Source organism: Saccharomyces paradoxus, chromosome XV (assembly GCF_002079055.1).
Source record: "Saccharomyces paradoxus chromosome XV, complete sequence".
NCBI classification, from domain to species: domain Eukaryota; kingdom Fungi; phylum Ascomycota; class Saccharomycetes; order Saccharomycetales; family Saccharomycetaceae; genus Saccharomyces; species Saccharomyces paradoxus.
In genome coordinates, this window is record NC_047501.1 from 830,286 (window position 1) to 852,190 (window position 21,905).

At 38.0% G+C, this 21,905-nt stretch overlaps 7 protein-coding genes and 1 non-coding gene across 8 annotated transcripts; 5 read left to right on the forward strand and 3 right to left on the reverse strand.

The window, feature by feature from the left end:
* Nucleotides 1-286: 286 nt before the first annotated feature.
* SPAR_O04010 (uncharacterized protein) lies at nt 287-1,000 on the forward strand (the record flags this gene model as incomplete). The annotated part of the gene is made up of 1 exon (XM_033913514.1): nt 287-1,000. The coding sequence occupies one exon, from the start codon at nt 287-289 to the stop codon at nt 998-1,000; it is 714 nt and encodes a 237-aa protein (XP_033769405.1).
* A 65-nt stretch (nt 1,001-1,065) lies between these two features.
* Nucleotides 1,066-1,138, reverse strand: SPAR_Otrna18A. The gene has a single exon. It is a non-coding gene; the product is annotated as a tRNA-Ala (tRNA).
* A 1,649-nt stretch (nt 1,139-2,787) lies between these two features.
* On the reverse strand, nt 2,788-7,935 carry SNF2 (SWI/SNF catalytic subunit SNF2; the record flags this gene model as incomplete). Its single annotated transcript, XM_033913515.1, has 1 exon — nt 2,788-7,935. One exon carries the CDS (start codon nt 7,933-7,935, stop codon nt 2,788-2,790), a length of 5,148 nt encoding a protein of 1,715 aa, XP_033769406.1.
* Nucleotides 7,936-8,862: 927 nt separating this feature from the next.
* On the forward strand, nt 8,863-13,281 carry YPK9 (putative acid anhydride hydrolase; the record flags this gene model as incomplete). Its single annotated transcript, XM_033913516.1, has 1 exon — nt 8,863-13,281. One exon carries the CDS (start codon nt 8,863-8,865, stop codon nt 13,279-13,281), a length of 4,419 nt encoding a protein of 1,472 aa, XP_033769407.1.
* A 60-nt stretch (nt 13,282-13,341) lies between these two features.
* Nucleotides 13,342-14,271, reverse strand: SPAR_O04040 (uncharacterized protein; the record flags this gene model as incomplete). Its single annotated transcript, XM_033913517.1, has 1 exon — nt 13,342-14,271. The coding sequence occupies one exon, from the start codon at nt 14,269-14,271 to the stop codon at nt 13,342-13,344; it is 930 nt and encodes a 309-aa protein (XP_033769408.1).
* Nucleotides 14,272-16,041: 1,770 nt separating this feature from the next.
* On the forward strand, nt 16,042-16,653 carry RRS1 (ribosome biogenesis protein RRS1; the record flags this gene model as incomplete). The annotated part of the gene is made up of 1 exon (XM_033913518.1): nt 16,042-16,653. One exon carries the CDS (start codon nt 16,042-16,044, stop codon nt 16,651-16,653), a length of 612 nt encoding a protein of 203 aa, XP_033769409.1.
* Nucleotides 16,654-16,908: 255 nt separating this feature from the next.
* Nucleotides 16,909-17,598, forward strand: UAF30 (Uaf30p; the record flags this gene model as incomplete). Its single annotated transcript, XM_033913519.1, has 1 exon — nt 16,909-17,598. One exon carries the CDS (start codon nt 16,909-16,911, stop codon nt 17,596-17,598), a length of 690 nt encoding a protein of 229 aa, XP_033769410.1.
* Nucleotides 17,599-17,893: 295 nt separating this feature from the next.
* On the forward strand, nt 17,894-21,763 carry SPAR_O04070 (uncharacterized protein; the record flags this gene model as incomplete). The annotated part of the gene is made up of 1 exon (XM_033913520.1): nt 17,894-21,763. The coding sequence occupies one exon, from the start codon at nt 17,894-17,896 to the stop codon at nt 21,761-21,763; it is 3,870 nt and encodes a 1,289-aa protein (XP_033769411.1).
* Nucleotides 21,764-21,905: the final 142 nt, after the last annotated feature.

Genomic DNA, 21,905 nt, shown 5'->3' on the forward strand with positions numbered 1-21,905 from the left:
CTGGGCGTTTGCTGTTGAAAGTGATCGCGGAAAGATACCTCTCTTTCAAGTCATTTACCTTTTACGTGTCAACTTTCATCAGAAAATTTTATACGCCTCGTAAGGCTCGAACAACGGCCCTTTTTCAAGGGATAAGACATGGCACTGGGCGATAAAGGAGGAATATAAAGAGAACTCAGCGTCAACGCATACGCAGATATAATTCATTGAAGACTATATTTTGCTTGAGCAACAGCACTGGCCTTAAGGGTATTTCAAAAATCCAGCTTTTTTATAAGTATATACAATGGAGGGTGCTAAGGCTTCATCGCCATTTGCGTTTTACGCATTTTATCAACTATATTCACATTTGAATCTGGGGAAGACGATCACTCTTTCTTTAGAAGATATCACAAAAAAGTTATACCCCGGCTTTAAAATAGATTACAATGAGAAAACTTCTTTGTTCATAACTTGGAAGAAAAAATCTAATAAACATCATAAAGTTGACTCTGATCAGGAGAATTATATACTTAGAGGATGTATCGGTACATTTGCCAAAATGCCCATTGCACATGGTATCGAGAAGTATTCCTTGATTGCGGCTTTAGAAGATAGGAGATTTTCTCCGATCCAAAAAAGGGAATTGACAGACTTGAAATGTAGCTGCAACATTTTGGGCAGCTTCAAAACTATCTTTCAAGGTGGTAATAATCCAAACGGGGACATTTTCAATTGGGAGCTTGGAAAGCACGGTATTGAGCTGTATTTCAAGCACCCCAAAACAGGCTCCACATGTAGCGCGACCTTTTTACCTGATGTTATGACTGAGCAACATTGGAATAAAGAAGATACTTTTGTCAATTTAATAGAGAAGGCGGGCTACTGGGGAAATATCAGTGAAGTAATGGATAATTTTGAGACTTACTTTATTGAAGTGATAAGGTACGAAGGCAAGAAAAGTTCAATTACTTTTGACGAGTTCAAAAAGCAGCTAAAAGATATAGAGACTGGGAAATAATCCTTATTAGATAATCTTCTGTTTATGTTATAAACATTTTTAAATTCTAAGCTTGAGTAAAAATTTGGACGCAACCGGAATCGAACCGATGACCTCTTCCTTGCAAGGGAAGCGCGCTACCAACTGCGCCATGTGCCCTGATGACTGATAAGTATTTCATGGTTGAAACTGGATAACGTAATTTGATAGTAACAACTATGTCAGATGAAACGCTAGCGATTACTTAAAAGGGTAATCGTCAATTACATCTGAAAGGACCGAAGACACATTGTCTCAAACAGTATTAAACCAACATATATAAATACTAGCACTCTAGGAAACTACAATCCAAGATGTGATATACAGAAATAGAAGAAGAACAAGAGTAAGTTTAGATCTGAAGTTCCTTCAACACTTGGATAAGCGAGTTCGCTACGTGACAGGGTACGTAACTCTTGAAATGGAATAAGATACGTGAACTAGCCGATATGTAGCAGGTGAGAAATTAACAATGACTTAAAAGGGTAATCGCTAACATACATCTGAAACGATCGAAGACACACCGTTCAAAGTAGTAATAACAAACAGAATATATAAATAGTAGTATTTTATGAAACTGCAATGCAAGATTAGATACGTAGAAACTGTTGGAATGAAAATTTAATATCACCTATTGACTAGTATTCTTGTTACTAGTATATTATCACATGGGATGTAAGAAGATGACATAAAGGTTGAGAAACAGTCATCAAATTTAAGGGAACCTGAAATGCAAAGACTGATAATGTAATAGGATAACAAACGACAACATATACAATGAAAGGGGAAATAATAATATTATTATGTAGAATTATTGACGCCTATTTCTGGATTCCTATATCCTCGAGGAGGACTTCTAGTATATTCTGTATACCTTATAATGAAGTCTTTATGAACAATGAAATCTAACAATTATCCAATTGTTCACCTAATCCTCAGAAATAGAACAACAAGGTTACATTTGGGTCCGAGATTGCGCGCTTCCACTTTCTAGTTAGATCCAGATCTTATATAATATATAGGATAACTAACATTCTGTGAATCAAGTTGATTGTAAGTCTTGACAACAAGTTACTTCCCTGAGACCCGTATATTAGGTTTGCCAAGAAACGCTGGTATTATTCCGGCACGAAATATAAAACATACTCCTTCCTAAGAGGAGTGGTATACCCTCTGATGGATTATATAACGGTGTTTAAGAACATCTCGGAACTAAGTATAATCTTTGTTTATTCATATTACGCGAGGTTTGCTTGCAGGGTAATAGAACAGATTACATGTTCGGCATTGCCGAAATTTATAATTAGGCATAGCAACCCGATTGTTAAAAGGAAGACATATTATATTGTAGAGGCAGGCAATTATCAACCTTAACACATAATTATACCTATGCGGAACTACGGAAAGGCAAAGTTAATCAATTAATTGAACGATTAACTAAAAAGTCTTATACACACATATATATAAAGTATATGAATCGTTGGGCTGAACATATCACAGATTTAGTGTTATATTGGACATATTTAGTACATCTAATCAGCTTTTTTTTTATATACCTCTCTTGTGCGGTAGAAAAAATGTTTCAGTCTTAACTAATATTACACTTTAACTACTAATTATCCGCAAATTTTAAATGAATAACCGACTGAGTTTGAAGCTGGCATAAAGGATATCTCCCTTGGCAATCGGTCAACAAGTACGATAAAAAAGTCGGATTAATATTTGTTTACGTATAAGCAAATAAGTACTTATACTGCTTTAAAAAAGGACTATATACTTGCTTCTGTCATGCTCGAATCCGCTTCATCTGTGAGAGATTCAGCCACACTTGAAGTAACAACAGGAGGCAATACGAGGGGTTTAGTGCCATACTGTTCGTCAAATTTAGCAAAGTCGATTGCTGAGTTATCGTCCATTATCTCACGGTATTTTTTGGTGACCATTTTTTCCAGTTCTAGAGAGTCTTCATATACTACTGAACCCTCAGTATTGTATATCCTGGCGTTGGAAAATATCAAATGGAAGTCTTGAAGGGTCTCTTTGAGTGAGTTATAAGCTAACATTTCAATATGTGTGTTAATGTTGTCAAAGGCCACAGGGTACTTGATAATCATATAGTAATCAGGATAGAGTGCTTTGGAAGGTTTGGCGAGGAAAATGTCGGAAAGTCTCCTTCCAGCTTCATTTTCATAATTGAGGGCGAAGTGGTATAAGATTAGAGCTTGTTTAGCAACTTTCTCCCTAATGTCAATAGGGCTGGTTGCTGCAGCGGGAGTACGGACATATTCAAGCCCATTCCTTGCTTTCGGTGGTCTTCCTCGACCACGTCCTCGTCCTCGACCGCGACCGCGACCTCGACCACGGCCCCTTGCTGAGGTTCTTGCTGATTTAACAGATGTTTTACCCGCCGTACGTGGTTTTGGAATGTCCATAAAACTTTCACTTGGTGAATTATCGCCAGTAACCGGACTTGATTCAAGCACTGGTGCTTCAGAGTTCTCAGATGCTTCAAGCTTGACTTTCTTAGGTCTCCCTCGTGGCCTTCCCGCCTTTCTCTTTTTAGATAAGAAATCATCGTCATTCATCGCCAAATCCGCATCTGTCCGATATTCAGCCGAATTAGGGTCGTTTCTAGGATCGTTATTATCAGCGTCAATGAACTCGCCCTTAACCTCCGTATCCTCATCAACGGTCTCGCTCTTATCTTCCTTTTTTGTTCTTTGTTTTCTTGCATGCTTATCATTTTTTTCATCATCACTAACTTCAAATTGTCTTAACCATTGCTCTTCAGACATATTATCGTTGTAAGTTGCCGTTTTACGCTCCCTTGCACCCCTCCCATTGTAAACAGCAGCAGATTCTGATTCTTCACGCTTAAGCTCGGCACCAATATCTCTACTGTAAATATCAGGTAATTCATCCTTTTCTAAAAGACGGCTCTTCACTCCCAATTCCTCCTCTTTCTTTGATCTATCGTCATCCATTTTTGAGAGGATAGCCATTTCTTCATCATTTCGAGCAAGAATTTCGTTGATTTCTGAATCTTTCAACTCTTCTTCTTCTTCAACACCAGATTCTCTTTTCTTTCTACGTTCCTCTTCTGCATCTAGCAACGATCTGAGTAACGCTTCCTGTTCTTCTGATGTAGATTTGTTATCGAATTTACCTGCTTGAATGACTTTTCCATCAATATCTAGTTTTTTGTAAGCTCTCTCGAGAATAACTTCCTCGACTGAATTTGTGGTAATTAATCTTAGAATTCTAACTTCATTTTTCTGACCAATTCTATGGGCCCTATCCTGAGCTTGTAAATCTTGATGTGGATTCCAGTCAGTATCAAAAATAATGACAGTGTCTGCAGTTTGTAAATTCAAACCCAAACCACCTGCTCTGGTTGATAAGATAAAGCACAAGTATTCCGAATTAGGCGCGTTAAATAGACGCAAGAGTTCACTACGCTCATCAGATTTCGTATGACCATCTAATCTCAGATACTTGATGTTGATATACCTTAAAAAATCTTCCATAATATCCATAATTTGGGTCATTTGAAAAAAAATCAATACCCTATGCCCGGTTGCCTTGAGTTTAGGTAAGATTCTATCTAATAGTTCAAATTTGCCAGCAACACGCCAAATATCATCATTTGTTTCTCTCGTCGGATTGATTTGATCCTCGACTTCTTCAAATACAAAAGGGTGATTACAGATTTTCTTTAATTGCATGATTTGATTATTAAAACCTCTTAAACCTACCATTTTCTTATTATTTTGGTCACCAATAAAGAGACGACGGTACTTCAACATTTGTTGGTACATGATTTGTTGTAAAGCACTCATTTTGCACTTCACTACTTTCTCAACTTTATCCGGTAGTTCTTTTTCCACATCCTTTTTCAAACGACGCAATAAGAAGGGCCTTAGGACTTTATGCAATCTCCTAATAACCAAAAGCGTTTCTTCTTCACTCAATTCAATTTTATCCTGTCCGCCGGTATTGGCAAAGGGTGTATTGAACCACTCATCGAAAGATTTCACGGAGTTGAAAATCTTGGGTAACACAAAATTTAATAAGGCCCATAGTTCTGGCAAGTTATTTTGTAGTGGTGTACCAGTCAAAATTAACCTATAATCTGCGTGGTAATGCGTGTTCAAAGTTAAAGAAAGCTTGGATTGTGCGTTTTTCATTCTATGGCCTTCATCAATAATCATATGTACCCACTTTACTTTAGAGAGAAGTGCTCTTTCTTTAATAATATACTCGAATGTAGTCAGAACAACATCAAATTCCCCGGCTTTTATCTTAGCCTGCTTAGCCTTTCTTTCATTTGGTGAACCTTTGAATGATATGGCTCTTAAGGTGGGGGCCCATTTGGCGAATTCACTGCTCCAATTTGACAACGTAGATAAAGGAACAATGACTAGATATGGTCCACGAATATTCTTCATTTCATATAGATATGTAAGCAAGGAAATCGTCTGGATAGTTTTACCAAGACCCATTTCGTCTGCTAATATACCATTTAAATGGTTATTGAAAAGTGATACCATCCACTGTAAACCCTTGATTTGATAGTCTTTTAGGGTACCGCCAACCAATATTGAAGGCTGCTTTTTGATGTCTTCTTTAATTCTGTGTGCAACATTGTAGTAATCGACGTTAGAATTGTCATCATCGTCGTCGTATTCTTCATCCTTCATCTTGGGTACCATAGATAAATCATCCACTTCCTCCGATGCTTCCTTTATGTGGGAGTCAATCATTTCTTTAGTATATTTTTGCTGGTCCTTTACCGCTCTTGTTAAAGAATCCAAAAATGCGTTTGTTTGCCTTAGAAGATGTGTAATTCTTGTATCTTTGGTTTGGTCTAATAATTTTATATATGCTTCCTCATCATTCGCCTTTAAAGCTTGTAAACGTTCTTTCGCCTTTTTTTCAGCCCTCTTTTGTTCGTCTCTTTCTAAATTAGTATGGGTAGCAATAAGTCTATGGCCAAATTTCAACCTTTTATTCTTTTTATCTTGTCTTCTATTGTATTGATTAATGGCAGATTTATTCATAGACTTTAGCCTTGCTGCTGCTTCGATCTTCTTCCTTTCCAACTTTAATAATTCATGGTTCTTATATAATTGATTTGTTAGCAATGCGTCTTGAATATTGATGTTTCTAATTTTCGAAAGAAAATTTGGATGTGTATTGGTTAATAAAGAGTTTTGATGCCATTCAAATTGTAACACATGTCCTCTTACGGCTTTTTGTAACGGTAACAATTGCAAAGCATAATAGTCATAAAGGGCATTTTCCCTGGTTGATTCCGTACATTCATCATTCAGCAGTTTATCCAAGCAGTCATTCACTGTAGTATCTAGGTTTAATGCAATTAAAGTTTGGTAAATGTCGGTAGCAGTATGTGTGTCGATACCAACCGGTAGAACGCCAGGCTCAATCGTAAACTTTGCGTGATCCGAATTGTCCAATAAAGTCTGGTAGTCAATACTACCATGGCAGACATTTGGCATCGTAAAAGAATCGACCATTATATCAGGATCATCCATATCTACCACTTTTACAGCTTCCTTATATTGATCTTGAAGGACATTTAAAGGAACGGGTTTCTGTGGTTTTGGCGGTTTATTTTGTTCAGTGAGGGCCTTACTATTATTAGACGCTGTTCCAGCGGCGTTTGGCACAGTTTCGTTTTCTTCTTTTTTTGATTCTGTTTGCGCCATTGGAGTACCGCTTACATTTTGCGTATTTTTATCGAGTGGGCTGTCTTTTGCAATATGTTCATTAGAAGGACCAGCTGGTGGAACAGGTGCAATAGCTTTGTCCCTGCCGTCCAGAGGTGCATGTTTGGTAGGTCCAGACACGTTTTCAGCGTCAGTGTTATTGTACTGGGAATTGGAACTGGGTTGCTGCGTATCATTGCCACCATTATGCTTTGATTGACTAATTTGATCCGTAGGTTGTCTTCTCCTAGCAAACTCACTCAAAGACAATAACATTCTTTTAAAATCTGGAGGATGGTTGATAGATTTTTGAATGACAGCTTGAAATTCAAATGGAATAGGTTTTCTATTTACCAAACATTTTAGAGATGTGATCTGGGCCTTTAACAGTTCGGATTGCTCGGCAGTAAACATTGTCATAGGTAATCTTCTGCCCTGTTGCGGCCTCGCTTGAGCCTGCTGTGCTTGTTGTGCATGCTGTGCTTGTTGTGCATGCTGTGCTTGTTGTGCATGCTGTGCTTGTTGTGCACGCTGTGCTTGAAATTGCGCCTGCTGCATCTGCGCCTGCTGAGGCATTGGAGAATCTATTTGCGAACTTGGCATCACATTTGAATCTTGAATATTATGTTCCTGCAATTGTAGATTTTGAGCCTGTAGTTCAGAAGTATTAACGTTGAAGCTATTGTGGTTTGAATTATTGGGTTTCTCCGCAGCACCTTCTCCGTTATTTCCTGGTGTTGGTGAAAAATTGGTTGCATTCAATGATCCAACTGAAGACTGCCGTTGTGGTAGCATGTTGTTACTGCCATTGCTATTTAACGGCATCTGTGTGTGCATGGTTGGTGATTGATGAGCAGAAGTGCTAAAAGATTCATTGCCATTCAGTTGCATATTCGGAGCTAAATGTGGGGAAGCAGAGGCAGAAATGTGCGAAGAAGTATTATTCGGCAGTTCTGCTTGATCCGAAGAATTTGGAACGATGCTTTGCTGAGAAACTGCAATACCTTGCTGTTGGCGTTGCATTTGTAATTCTTGGCGTTGCTTGGCAGCAAATTGTAACACTTTAGTCAGATAAATAAACTCCGGTACACTTGGAGCATTCATTCCGTGCTCATTTCTTAAATGCTGCCATCTTAAATAGCAGCGGTTGACTTCTTCGTTGCTAAATTGACGCTGTGGTATGTTCATGGCAGATAATTAATTAAAAAGCGTGAAAGTAGCAGGAAGTCACGATCAGACGAAACAACAGAATAGCTAACCTTTCCGAAAATTTAAATAGAAAAGCTTCACGTATGCTACAAACCGTTCGTTTATTGGGACTCTGGAGATGACCTTACTTTCAAAGTATTTGCCCTACCATCTCAGGATGGCCCCGTTCCGTTAATCACTTGTTGATATTTGTCTTTCAAACGCGGTTTTCAAAATGTCACGAACAACGGGTTGCGGGTAATCGGTTATCACTATTTTCACCGGCGGCTATTTTTTTCTTCAACATAAGTAATTGATACGCAACCTGCTGCGTGTGAGACTTCAATGAGGGCAAGCGTGTTAATTAATTCGTATCGATATACACAATAGAAACATTGAGTGCGTCCCCTTCATTATGCCCTGGCCATCATGTCTTCCTCCTTTTTTCCGACTCCTTGTTGGGCTTTAGTGTCCTTATATTCACCCAGAGTGAGGTTTAAGCATCATGCCTTTTGGAAGTGAGAGAGTTTTAAGACAAAGAAAAATACAAAAATAGTCACCTCCATCTTTTTATTATGACATTCTAAAGCATTTTTTATGAATTTAGAAAAATGTCTTGTCATATATATATATATATATATGTATGTATTTAGTGCAACCGCGGCCAACAGGGGGGTATGGGTATAAAGAAGTGATAGAAGAAGTGGAAAATGAAAAAAAAAATGGAAATCAAGAAAAAGAGTAGTGAAAAAAGAAAAAGGAAAAAAAAGGGCAAGGAAGAGGAAGCAATATTATAGGGTTTGGAAGTGTTGGACTTGTGTTAATTTTTGATTAATAATAGTGCAGAGCCAGTGAAGAAGATTCTTCTATAAAAAAATAAATAAAGGGAGCTCAAACCTACTGATAGATCTTGCATATACTCCAGTAATGGATATTCCCTCTTCAGATCATATTCCCCATAGCCAAAGAAGCGATAGGAACCGAAGAATGCCGAGGGCTTCTTTTTCCTCTACAGCCACTACTTCTACGGCGGCCACATTAACTTCTGCGATGGTCCTGGAGCAAAATAATTCTGAACCGTACGCAGGTGCAACATTCGAAGCTGTACCAAGCTCCATTGTATCATTCCATCACCCTCATTCTTTCCAATCAAGTAACTTCCCAAGCCCTCATTCGTCGGGGAACCTCGAGCAGAGAGGCCGCCGATTGACTGAATCAGAACCCTTAGTATTATCTTCGGCTGAACAGTCTCGAAGCTCTTCTAGAAATCCCTCTCATTTTCGATTTTTTACTCAAGAGCAAATATCTAATGCTGAAGGGGCCTCCACATTAGAAAATACAGACTATGACATGGCCTGGGATGCCACCCCCGCTTATGAACAAGATAGAATCTATGGTACGGGCCCCTCCTCCAGACGCTCTTCCATTCGAAGTTTTTCTAGGGCTTCATCTCTCTCAAATGCAAAGTCTTATGGATCTTTCAGTAAGAGGGGCCGCTCTAGTTCAAGGGCACCACAAAGATTAGCAGACAATTCCGGTACTGAGTTCGTTTACCACTCCGCCACACATTCATCATCCAGCTTATCAAGATATACGACTAGAGAAAGAATTCCTATTGAACTGGAAAGTCAAACGGATGAAATACTAGAAGACGAATCTTGCACTCATTCTTTAGAATCTTCAAATAGTAGGCGATCCTTAAGCGAAAACAACAGAGGAAGCCTTTCTGGTCACGATGACGTTCATAACCAGCATAGTGAATATCTAAAACCTGACTATCATGAAAAATTTTATCCTCAATATACACCAAACTTGCATTACCAGAGGTTTTACATTGCAGAAGAGGATTTAGTGATCGGTATCGCTGCTTACCAGACCTCTAAGTTCTGGTATATTATTTATAACCTGTGCTGTCTCTCCACTTTTGGGTTAGTTTACCTTTTAACAAGATGGCTCCCCTACCTCAAGGTTAAATTTTATGGTCTGAAAGTGCCGTTAGCTAAAGCAGAATGGGTCGTGGTAGAGAATGAATTTGGTGAATTTGTCATGCAGCCAATTGATAGGCAGTGGTATAATAGACCATTAAGCACAGTTTTACCTTTCGAAAACTACCCTAATCCGTCATATGAACCCAATGATATCAATTTGAGTCATCACCATGCCAACGAAATTAATCCGAATGTACCTATCTTAATCACATTTGAATACAGATATATCAAGTTCATCTACTCACCGCTCGATGATCTTTTTAAGACTAACAATAATTGGATAGATCCTGACTGGGTGGATTTAGGTACTGTATCAAATGGGTTGACTAAAGGAGTACAAGAAGATAGAGAACTTGCATTCGGCAAAAATCAAATTAATCTAAGAATGAAAACTACTTCAGAAATTCTATTCAATGAAGTGTTGCATCCGTTCTATGTATTTCAAGTGTTTTCTATAATTTTGTGGGGCATCGATGAATACTACTATTACGCTGCATGCATTTTTTTGATTTCTGTGCTGTCTATTTTCGATTCATTGAATGAACAGAAGAAAGTATCAAGGAACTTGTCTGAAATGTCACGCTTCCATTGTGACGTTCGTGTCTTAAGGGATAAGTTTTGGACAACGATAAGCTCATCAGAGTTAGTTCCAGGCGATATATTTGAAGTATCCGATCCAAATATAACAGTATTGCCATGTGACTCTATTCTTTTGTCTAGTGATTGTATAGTCAATGAGTCCATGCTAACTGGTGAATCTGTACCCGTTTCGAAATTTCCAGCTACGGAAGAAACAATGTACCAATTATGTGACGACTTCCAGAGCACGCAGATATCGAGTTTTGTTTCCAAGTCCTTTTTGTATAACGGTACAAGTATGATTCGAGCAAGGATTGCCCCGGGGCAAACTGCTGCTTTAGCGATGGTCGTAAGGACGGGATTCTCAACAACAAAGGGTTCATTAGTTCGTTCCATGGTTTTTCCAAAACCAACTGGTTTTAAATTCTACAAAGATTCCTTTAAATACATTGGGTTCATGTCACTGATCGCCGTTTTTGGTTTCTGCGTTAGTTGCGTTCAGTTTATTAAACTTGGTTTAGACAAGAGAACAATGATATTAAGAGCTTTAGATATTATAACGATTGTAGTGCCACCAGCTTTGCCCGCAACCTTAACCATTGGTACAAATTTTGCTTTGAGTAGATTAAAGGAGAAGGGAATATTTTGTATTTCTCCAACAAGGCTTAACATTAGTGGTAAAATCGATGTTATGTGTTTTGATAAAACTGGAACTCTTACAGAGGATGGGTTGGACGTACTTGGAGTACAACTGTCGCAGGCAACAGGGGTCAAAGGCCAGAGATTCGGAGAGCTATTAAGAGACATTCGCCAAGTATTCCCCAAATTTTCTTTAAACGATTGCAGTTCTCCATTGGATTTTAAGTCTAGAAACTTTTTCATGTCATTATTAACATGCCACTCACTGAGATCAGTTGATGGGAATTTACTTGGTGATCCATTAGACTTTAAAATGTTTCAATTTACTGGTTGGTCATTTGAAGAGGACTTCCAAAAACAGGCATTCCATTCATTATACGAGGAAAGACATGAGGACGATGTTTTCCCGGAAAATTCAGATATTATTCCTGCCGTGGTTCACCCTGATGGTGATAATCCGGAAAATACGTTTACTGATAATGATCCTCATAATTTTCTGGGGGTAGTTAGAAGCTTCGAATTCTTATCTGAGCTAAGACGCATGAGCGTAATAGTTAAAACCAATAATGAAGATGTATATTGGTCGTTTACTAAAGGTGCGCCCGAAGTGATTTCGGAAATATGTAATAAATCGACCTTACCTGCAGATTTTGAAGAAGTGTTACGTCGTTACACCCATAACGGATATAGAGTTATTGCATGTGCTGGGAAAACCCTTCCAAAAAGAACTTGGTTATATTCTCAAAAAGTATCTAGGGAAGAGGTTGAGTCAAATTTGGAATTTTTAGGTTTCATTATCTTCCAAAATAAATTAAAAAAGGAAACTCCAGAAACTCTAAAAAGTTTACAGGATGCAAATATCAGGACGATAATGTGTACAGGTGATAACATACTTACTGCCATTTCCGTAGGTAGGGAAGCTGGTTTGATACAATGTTCTCGCGTTTATATTCCGTCCATTAATGATACACCTTTGCATGGCGAATCTGTCATAGTGTGGAGGGATGTCAATGAGCCTGATAACATTTTGGATACCAAGACTTTGAAGCCTGTGAAGGTGGGCAATAATAGCATTGAAAGTTTTCATGAGAGTGATTACACTCTTGCAGTTAGCGGTGATGTCTTTAGACTCCTGTTCAGAGATGAAAATGAGATACCAGAAGAGTATTTAAATGAAATTTTATTAAATTCATCAATCTATGCAAGAATGTCACCTGATGAAAAGCATGAATTGATGATACAGCTGCAAAAGTTGGACTATACAGTTGGATTCTGTGGTGATGGTGCAAATGATTGTGGGGCACTAAAAGCGGCAGATGTGGGCATTTCTCTTTCGGAGGCTGAAGCTTCGGTTGCCGCTCCGTTCACTTCAAAGATATTTAATATCAGCTGCGTACTTAATGTTATTAGAGAAGGGCGTGCTGCGCTAGTCACATCCTTTGCATGCTTTCAGTACATGAGTTTGTACTCTGCCATTCAATTCATCACTATTACTATACTTTACAGTCGTGGTTCTAATTTGGGGGATTTCCAATTTCTGTACATTGATTTACTATTGATTGTTCCGATTGCAGTTTGTATGTCATGGTCCAAACCTTATGAAAAGATAGATAGAAAGAGGCCTTCTGCTAATCTAGTTTCACCTAAGATTCTGGTTCCTCTTTTGATCAGTGTATTTTTAGTGTTCTTATTCCAGTTAATTCCATGGTTAATCGTACAAAAGGTGAGTTGGTACATCAAACCCATTGTAGGAGGTGACGACGCCGTGCAATCTTCAGATAATACCGTATTGTTCTTCGTCTCAAATTTTCAATATATCCTGACTGCTATAGTCTTGTCCGTGGGACCACCATATAGAGAACCGATGTCAAAAAATTTTGAATTTATCGTTGATATTGTTGCCTCTATCTGCGTGAGTCTCCTGCTAATGACTTTGAATCCAAAATCGTACCTTGGTAAGATGTTGCAGCTGACCCCCATATCAAACAATTTCACTGTGTTTATCATTGTATGGGTGATAATAAATTACTATGCTCAACTGTATATACCGCCATCGATAAAAGGCTGGTTAAAGAAAAAGAAAAGCAGCAAAAAGTACAAACTACTGATACAAGAACAAGATAAATTAAGAGATGTTTAAAGCAAAGATTTTTTATGTATGTATGCGTACAAGTATTATATTCTATAATTAAAGTTATTACTATTTAGAGGCATTTCTCATCGAAAGAAAGCAATTCCACACCACTCCAACCGAGGAGCTAAATGGTGCTTGGAAATCTCTGGGCATAATAAGGAAATTAATGAATTGCACCATTGGCCACACCAGATAGTTGCAACCAAGCGTAGATATATACAGTCTTTGGATTTTCTTGCCTAAAGTATCCCCATCTCCACCTTCCATCACATAGTTTGAAAACATAAAGAAACAATAGAGAGATATTGGTGAATAAAGGAGCTGGTCTGAAAGAACCCTTTCAAAAACCTGCACCACTGTGGGGTCTTCAGTGTAAAAGAAATTCAAGAACTTGTACCAAGGGGCCTGAAAAAATGATATGAAAAATCCCCAGCACATAAAGCATGCCCACCTGAAGAAGTCGAATGTGTCCGTTTTGAAAGTATTCAATGGTCTATCAAGTTCAGGGTAGTCATCATTATCCGTGTAGAAGCTATGTTCTGAAGTAAAATCATTGAAGATAGATAGTTCATCGCTTTCGTAACCCCCTCCATTCTCTATATCGCGGCTGTCTTGAACATGACGAAAAGTATCGTTAAGTATTTGCGGTATAGGATCCACACGATACGAGTAAAAACAGGCTATACTTTGGGCAAGTATGTCGGATATGCCAAACAAAAGAATGTTCGTGCATAGAGTGGCAAAAATAGCAGACTTAGCGTACAGCTGTCTATAATGACTAGTAAATTTCCATAGAATAGTAACCCATATAACTAACAGCAACCAGTGTGTAAGTGTTATACGTAGTATTCGCTTGTTCAAAATCGTTCTTAATGTGGCCGCAGCCCTTCTAGTCCAAGATCCTAGAACACCTTGATCATGCTGCTCGTCGTTAGTCATGTTGGCGTTATCATAATGTACAACAATCTGATCCCTGCCAAACAGTTGAAGAGGCATCTACAGAATCAAAAAAATTCCCGAAACAGTACTTTGCGTTACTGCTTCCCGTTTCCTCCAATGTCCCTAATGCAAGCACACGTCTTTTAAAGATCCCCTGATAGGCTTCGTTGAAGGCAACTTCCCACAAATATGTTAAATGTACCGAGTGCTATTTTCCTCCCTGCATCCGAACATCTCCATTTTGTATGGGTGTTGATTTGCTTTCCCTTCTTTTGTTCTAGAAAAACTATTTTGGCGAATTTCAAAATTTCCTTGTGCGCGGCATTGGATGCTTTGACACCTCTGGGCTCGTCGTGTTCTTTCTTTCCATCAGCGCGATAGGTGTGGTGCGAGATTGACAGAACGGTACGAGGGCGACCGGTGGGAGGCGGTGTACCTTGCAACGCACGCTCTTTTGCAGAAGTATCCATTAATGGCATGTAACCTACATTAAACTGGGTATTAAGATTTCGCACTTTTTGGGCCGGATTATTAAGGTCGAGTAGCAAAGTTTAGCAAGAACAGTACAAACTAAGTAGCCAAGATGTTGATGCCAAAGGAAGACAGAAACAAGATCCACCAATACTTATTCCAAGGTATGTTTTAGAATAACTCGCAGAAGGTATGAAGATACACGGAAAGACAAGATCGAGAAAAGTTATGCGTAAGAAAATAGTAGTGTACATTCACATGGACAGACATACAAATACACATGGATATCATGAATATGAAGTCCAAAAGGTCTCTTAGGAGTACAGTAGTAGATTAAAAAGAAGGAGTTTCCGTCTGGAGGAGTTATGAAGGCCTGTGTAATGACATTCTTTGAAGGAGAATACAAAAGCGTGAACCCCGAAGGCGTACAAATATACCATACGTGCCATATTTGAGCGATGAGATGATAACACTGTTTAGCGCGGAAATCTGACCTCTGATCCTTACCGAGTACCACGAAATGTCCAAATAATTTTTTTACTAACTATCTTTGATTCCATCGGAGAAATGTAATTTTTACTCCTATGAAATATATTTTTTTTATACAGAAGGTGTTGTTGTCGCTAAGAAGGATTTCAACCAAGCCAAGCACGAAGAAATTGACACCAAGAACTTGTATGTCATCAAGGCTTTGCAATCCTTGACTTCTAAGGGTTACGTCAAGACTCAATTTTCATGGCAATACTACTACTACACCTTGACTGAAGAAGGTGTTGAATACTTGAGAGAATACTTGAACTTGCCAGAACACATTGTTCCAGGTACTTACATTCAAGAAAGAAACCCAACTCAAAGACCACAAAGAAGATATTAAGAAATTCGTAAGTCCAATTGAATTTTCTTTTTTGTAACATTCTTCTGGTTCTATATATCTAGGTTTATACTTTGATGTGTTGTATTTTCAATTACATTGAACTTATGTATATTTTTTAATTAATAAAGTGAAATCAAAAGCAAGGTCGAGTTTGCCAAGTAGGTGGTTTGTGTGGTATCTCTGTCATTTATAGCAAATAATTGGCAGATAAACACACACTATGGTGGTAGTCAGTAACTTTTACACTGCGGAAAGTGCATGACTATAATATTCATGAATTGGAAGTACATCATCATCTTTTGTTTCTCCTGCCGAAACAGGTACTTTTTCGCGATCACCCTACGCATAAAAATTTTCCGAGGTGATGAGATGAGCCTTTAACAAAAAAGTGTATTTGATTTCAGAAGAGTCGTTATTTGGTGGGCCTTATATCATTAACTAAGTCGCGTATCCAGGCAGCATATTCGTATACACCATTCTAGATGTCAGCAGAAGATTACAAGAACTTACCAGTTACCGTTGAAAAGCCTATTCCCGTGGTATACGATCTAGGTAACCTGGCAGCTTTCGACAGCAATGTCTTGGATAAGAACGATTTGGATTCTTCGAATGCTAAGCGTGAAGAAAAAATAAAGAGCCTTACTCGTGATAATGTTCAGCTGCTAATCAATCAATTATTGTCACTACCTATGAAGACAACAACGGAGTCTGCGGGTGGTACTAGCGGTCAAAGTTCTGTAATGACCTTATTACAGCTTCCTGGTACTACCACTGACTTACCAAGAGAAAAACCATTACCAAAGGCTAAAGCTATGACCAAGTGGGAGAAGTTTGCAGCTAAGAAGGGTATCAAACCAAAGGAAAGGGCAGGCAAGATGATTTATGATGAGGCATCCGGTGAATGGGTTCCAAAATGGGGCTACAAAGGCGCAAATAAGAAGTTAGATGATCAATGGCTGGTGGAAGTTGACGATAAGGTAAAAGGAACTGAAAACGAATTGATTGATCCAAGAACTTTGAATAGAGCAGAAAGAAAACGTCTAGTCAAGAAGAACGAAAAACAACAAAAGAGAAACATGAAGAATGCTTTATGATAGTGATATACGTTGTTGTTTCTTATTTGCCTCTCAATCAATCCGCTAATCTTTTCGAATTACAGCATAACCTCACACCTACGTATCTTTATCTCTATAATATTTTTAAATAAATTGTAAATTAGAAAAATATCAAAATTCCGTTTTATATTTCGATATATTTTTTCGGTGTATTCCAGGAACAACGATACAGTAATATAGGTGGCAATTTCAACAAGTGTTGAGGCATCCATTAACGGTTTTCTTCGTGTTGCTATGGCTGAATTAAACGATTACGGTACGATGATCGATATCGTTCTCTCGGATATGGATTTGACAACAGTCACAACTAAAAAGGTAAGAAGAGCCTTGAAAGAAGTCTATGCAATTGACGTTGAATCACAGGGGAAAGCCATTAACAAATTGATTAGGAAACACTTGGATCTTGTAATAGAAAGGCCGCGCTTTGAAAGATCTCTTCAGGATCTACTAAGGGAAAATACCACTTTGGCGATGAAACTCTCCAAGGAAATGATCGTAAACAAACGATCATCAGAGGAAGAGAAAAAAAATGATGATGAAACCAAAGGTACTCATATTAAGAGGAAAAAAGGCGCTGCTAGTAAGTCACCTATTTCAACACGAAAAGTTATATTATCGAAATCATTGGCGGGTTTACTAGGAGATAATCAATTGACGAGGACCGAAGTAGTACGACGAATCTGGGCATATATTAAAGAGCATGGTCTACAGAATCCTAATAACAAGAAAGAAATACTGTGCGACGAAAAATTAGAATTGATACTCGGCAAAAGTACTGATATGTTTGAGATGCACAAAACTTTGGCAAGCCATATGACGGACCCTAATAAAACAAGCGATCCTCTCCCTCTTATCCAAGAACTCCATAAAAAAGAAAAGCTCAGCATTTCAGATTCTGAGAAATCAGATGCAAAGGGAATCTGAATCAAGAATATTATGCTAATTTCAAGGATGCCTAAAATTGTTTGCTTAAGGTAACGTACAGAGAAAAAAATTTCTCTATTATGAAGGCTTTTTGCCTTATTTTTTCGGTAACTGGCTACAATTTGTAACTTTAACATTCCCGGTGAAAATGTACATGAATACGTAAATATATATCTTCTTAGTAGAAAGCAGAAAGGCGAATAGCTCTGCCCCCCATTAGATATTAGTAACGTTCTTACATTCTTAGGAGGACAAGCCGGCATCTTATAGGGCTTTTACAGCTAGTGCGAAACTTATGAATCGAACAGTCTCCACACTATCATCTACTGTATCTGATGTATCCGTGGAAATACCGTCAATATATAACGTCATCAATACCGAATTATCAACTCCGGATGTCTACCTTTACACTTTAAAACTAATATTATTGGATTACATCAATGAACCGCGATTTAAAGACGCAGCTTTGCAATCAAATAGAACAGAAACTTCGAGGGTTCTATCCGACAAAACGAATCATCAGCAAACACAACATGGGAAGAGAATAGTGGTTAATAAACAAGACGATATGTCGGAACGAGATATAGTACAAGCAACCTTACGTATATTGAAGGGAAAGCTGGCACAAATTTCAGGAAATAAGAGCTTGGCGCCGAATGAGATGCATTGGAAAAGTATTGTTAAAATGTATTATAGCATGCTTGATTCGTCTAGTGCGGACACATTTTCCAAGATGAGTCAAATGGAGGAGATGGTTGGTTATTTCACAAATATTGCCAGTAATGAATTAAAAAAAATGACCATTAAAAATTCTAGTGAGGAACTGTTTAGCGAAGTCGCTTATTTTATAGACCTGGTAATCGATGTTCTTCCAGATAGTTGCGCAAATATCATAAAGAGACTGCTTGATTATAAGATTACTCTTAAGAAAGACAAGACAACAGTAAAGAAGAAAAGAGCTGGTGCACCGGCTGGAGTCTCTCAATATAGAAGCATTTCCGGGAGCACGATTAACAATAAGCAACCTTCCTTCAAAGTCCAAGATATTTCACATATGAATTATTTTATGCAGTTGTTCGAAATAGATGAAACAAAGCTTCAACAAGACGTAATGGCTGTTAAGGACAATTGTACAAATCCCATATTTTGCGGCGAACTAAGATATCTTAGGAAAAAAATCAAGAAGGATAATGGTGTTTTGACTGCTTCTGATTTTTCAAGTGACAGAGATTACAATCTATGGAAGAATTACGAACTTCTGGAAATCGCAAACTTGATGGACCGATTTGAGATAGGTGAAAAAGTTACCTCTCACGGAAACCGTCTTATACCTAAGGATGCAAAAAGTGTATTTGTCCGTCTCATAAGCCTTGTTTTGAAAAAAGAGTGCTCTAATGCTGTAAATGCCATAAATCTTTCTCAAGAAGCTCTATTTTTTTTCCATAAATCAGCGAGGTATTGGAGAATAGAATATCCTTCCACCATATCCTCCTTAATATATTCAGCTGCAAATTTAAGTATTCTAGAAGATGAAGAGCTAAATGTCCCAATAACTGAAAACTTGTTTTCCGTCATCCGCAATAAGTATTTATGTTCAGAGGATAATTTGGATCCATCCGCTTGGAACACTCAGGATCGCTATTTATGGGCTGCAAATCTTTTTCATACGACAGATCAGTCTATGAGGACAATAAATAACCTTCTGACTGCGATTTTTTCTAGTACGAAGCCAAAATTCTCTCCAGTTTTGTCTTTTTATTATTCGAGTGTTGTTGAGGATCCGGTAATGAAATTCTACGAGGCGCAATCTGTAGCTGTAAAGAAATATTGGATCAAAGTATTCAAGAAAACTCTATTTAAGATATCAGAGGATTATTTTGTCTCTCTTCTGCAAGACATGCTAAAGGCTAGTGCAATAGAAATTCAAAGCGTGCAGAATCTCGTAGAGACAATTATAGATGCCATAAAGGCAATTCAAAAACGTTATAATAAACCATTATTGGACGAAATATCTTTGCCTAGACAGTGCGCAGTATTTCTATGTGAAGTATATGGTTCAGATTCCTTAAAACTTATAAAAACCGCTGAAAAAAGTACCGTGAAATTGACTGGAGAAAGTTTGGGCCCAATAGATGCGCTAGACATGTATGATGTACTAAAAGAACTGAGGCAGATTTATATGCAGGTAAAGCCAAAAGGGAAATTTTTCTTCAACCTTGAAAATTACTTCATCAAATATTTAACTCGATTGTGTGATGATATCTGCCGTAATGTTCAAAAAGTCATTAAAACTTCAATAGAAAGCGAAAATTGGCAACCCGTAAACGACCAGGATCACTTTAGCAGATCAGTTTTGGATATTTTCAAAATGATAAATGAATCAACCAGCATGCTGGAGAAATTTGGTTGGGAAAATGAATTTCAACTGGCACAAATGATCACGGTAATTTTGAAGGCGTTTTCGGATGGTATGCTTTCATATTCTGCTCAACTAATGGGATTAATTCATAGAGATTTACAGGAGGGTGATGAACCGTCCTACTCTTTGGAAAGCTCCGACTCTCGGTCTTCACTTAGCCTTAATAATGTTAATCTAAACCATGAAAGATCAAGAAGTAGTAGATTATTGGAGGATCTGAAAAATGTAGTTAAATCGACTCCGAAGATTGTAGCTCCCGCTCCATATCAGTTCAAGAAGCGTACATGTGTGCTGCTAAATGATCTTGATAAAACACTTTTCCTCTTAGAAAATTTTGAAGAAAAAGCAGATCCATCAAGACTATCCTCTATCATCGCTCAGTACCATTCCTCCCACAATTCAGATGATAATCGGAAATCATTCGATGACCGGAATATGAAACAAGTTTATACTCTCCGAATTATTTGTGCTGAAAATATTAAAGGCTTCAGCAAAACGGGGCTTTCAAACTCCTATGTTTCCATAAGAAACATTACTTTGCAACGGGAAGTAGGGACGACTAAGATTGTCGCAAGATCGATTACTCCCAAATGGGATGAAGAGTTTGTGTTTGAGTCTCCGTTCGGAAAGTCGAACGATATTATGTTCACTATATGGCATCACCCACATAATAGACTAAAGAACTTGGCGGAGGATGATTTATGTGGAAAAGCCAATATGAAATTCACCCCGAGGAAACTCAAGGACGATGGGTTTCCCATTGATTTTTCGCTTACTTTGAACCCACAGGGAACCCTATATTGCCAAATCTCCCTGGAAAGTGAGAAAATAGATGCTGTTTCCTCCATGGGGAGAATATATAGGTCTTTCAGTAGGTCAAGAGATCGTGCAATAAACTTGATAGTCAATAAATTTTCTGATTTTATTGCATTTGCCTTCTCGAGAACCACATTAAAAACGGTTTGTGGTCACCATGGTACCGCACTTGCATCTGACGAAGCAGTGTACGACGCAATTTTACCTCTATTTGACTATTTGAACGCAAACTTGAATATTTTGGCATCAGAGCTTTCACAGAGGCTGCTTTTTATGGTAATGCTGAGAGCATGGAACCTTGTTTTGGAGAATGCCGATTTACTTCTTCTGCCTGCATTGAATAGCGCTAAAATTAATATATTGCGCTCAGCAAAGAAATCTCTGTGGGAAAATACTCTTTCAAGTACAAAAACGGTGTCAGGATACGGTCGTCCTTTGACTCAAGCGGAAATTGAGGCTATATTCAAATGGCTTGATGCACTTTGTGTAGATTTTTTTCATAATAAAGGAGAAGGTCCCCCTCTTGCCGAATTGAAGAATGAATATTACCAGAATATACTACTGATTCCAGCGTTTTATGATAAAGGTGTCCCTGAATTGAAGGGCGAAGTTCAGCGATTGATTCCTGTGTATGAAGAGTATTTGAAATGGTTTTATCTGAAAAAAACTCCGATTACCTTTACGAATAAATCTATTGGAACAATATCTCGAAAAAAATCATTAGCAGCTAACATTGTAAAAGAGCCTAAGCAACAACTGGAACGTGATGCAGAAGTAATGAACATTATATTGAGAATCTTGATTGCGAAAGGCCAACACGATTATGTTCATCGAATTTTGCATGATAGAAAAGAGCTTGTCAATACTATGAAAAATAGGAGAGCTGTGAGTAGAGCGGTAAATCCTACAGGAAAGAAAGGTAGAAACTGAAGCTCCTTTTACGTTTATACGTGAGCTGCTGGCTTAATCACCCAATCATATTCGAACATTAATAAAAAAATGAGTGAAGGTGTGTCATCATTTATTATTAAGAATCAAAGTTTTATGGACGAGTCGTTCAGTTTTGCATTTA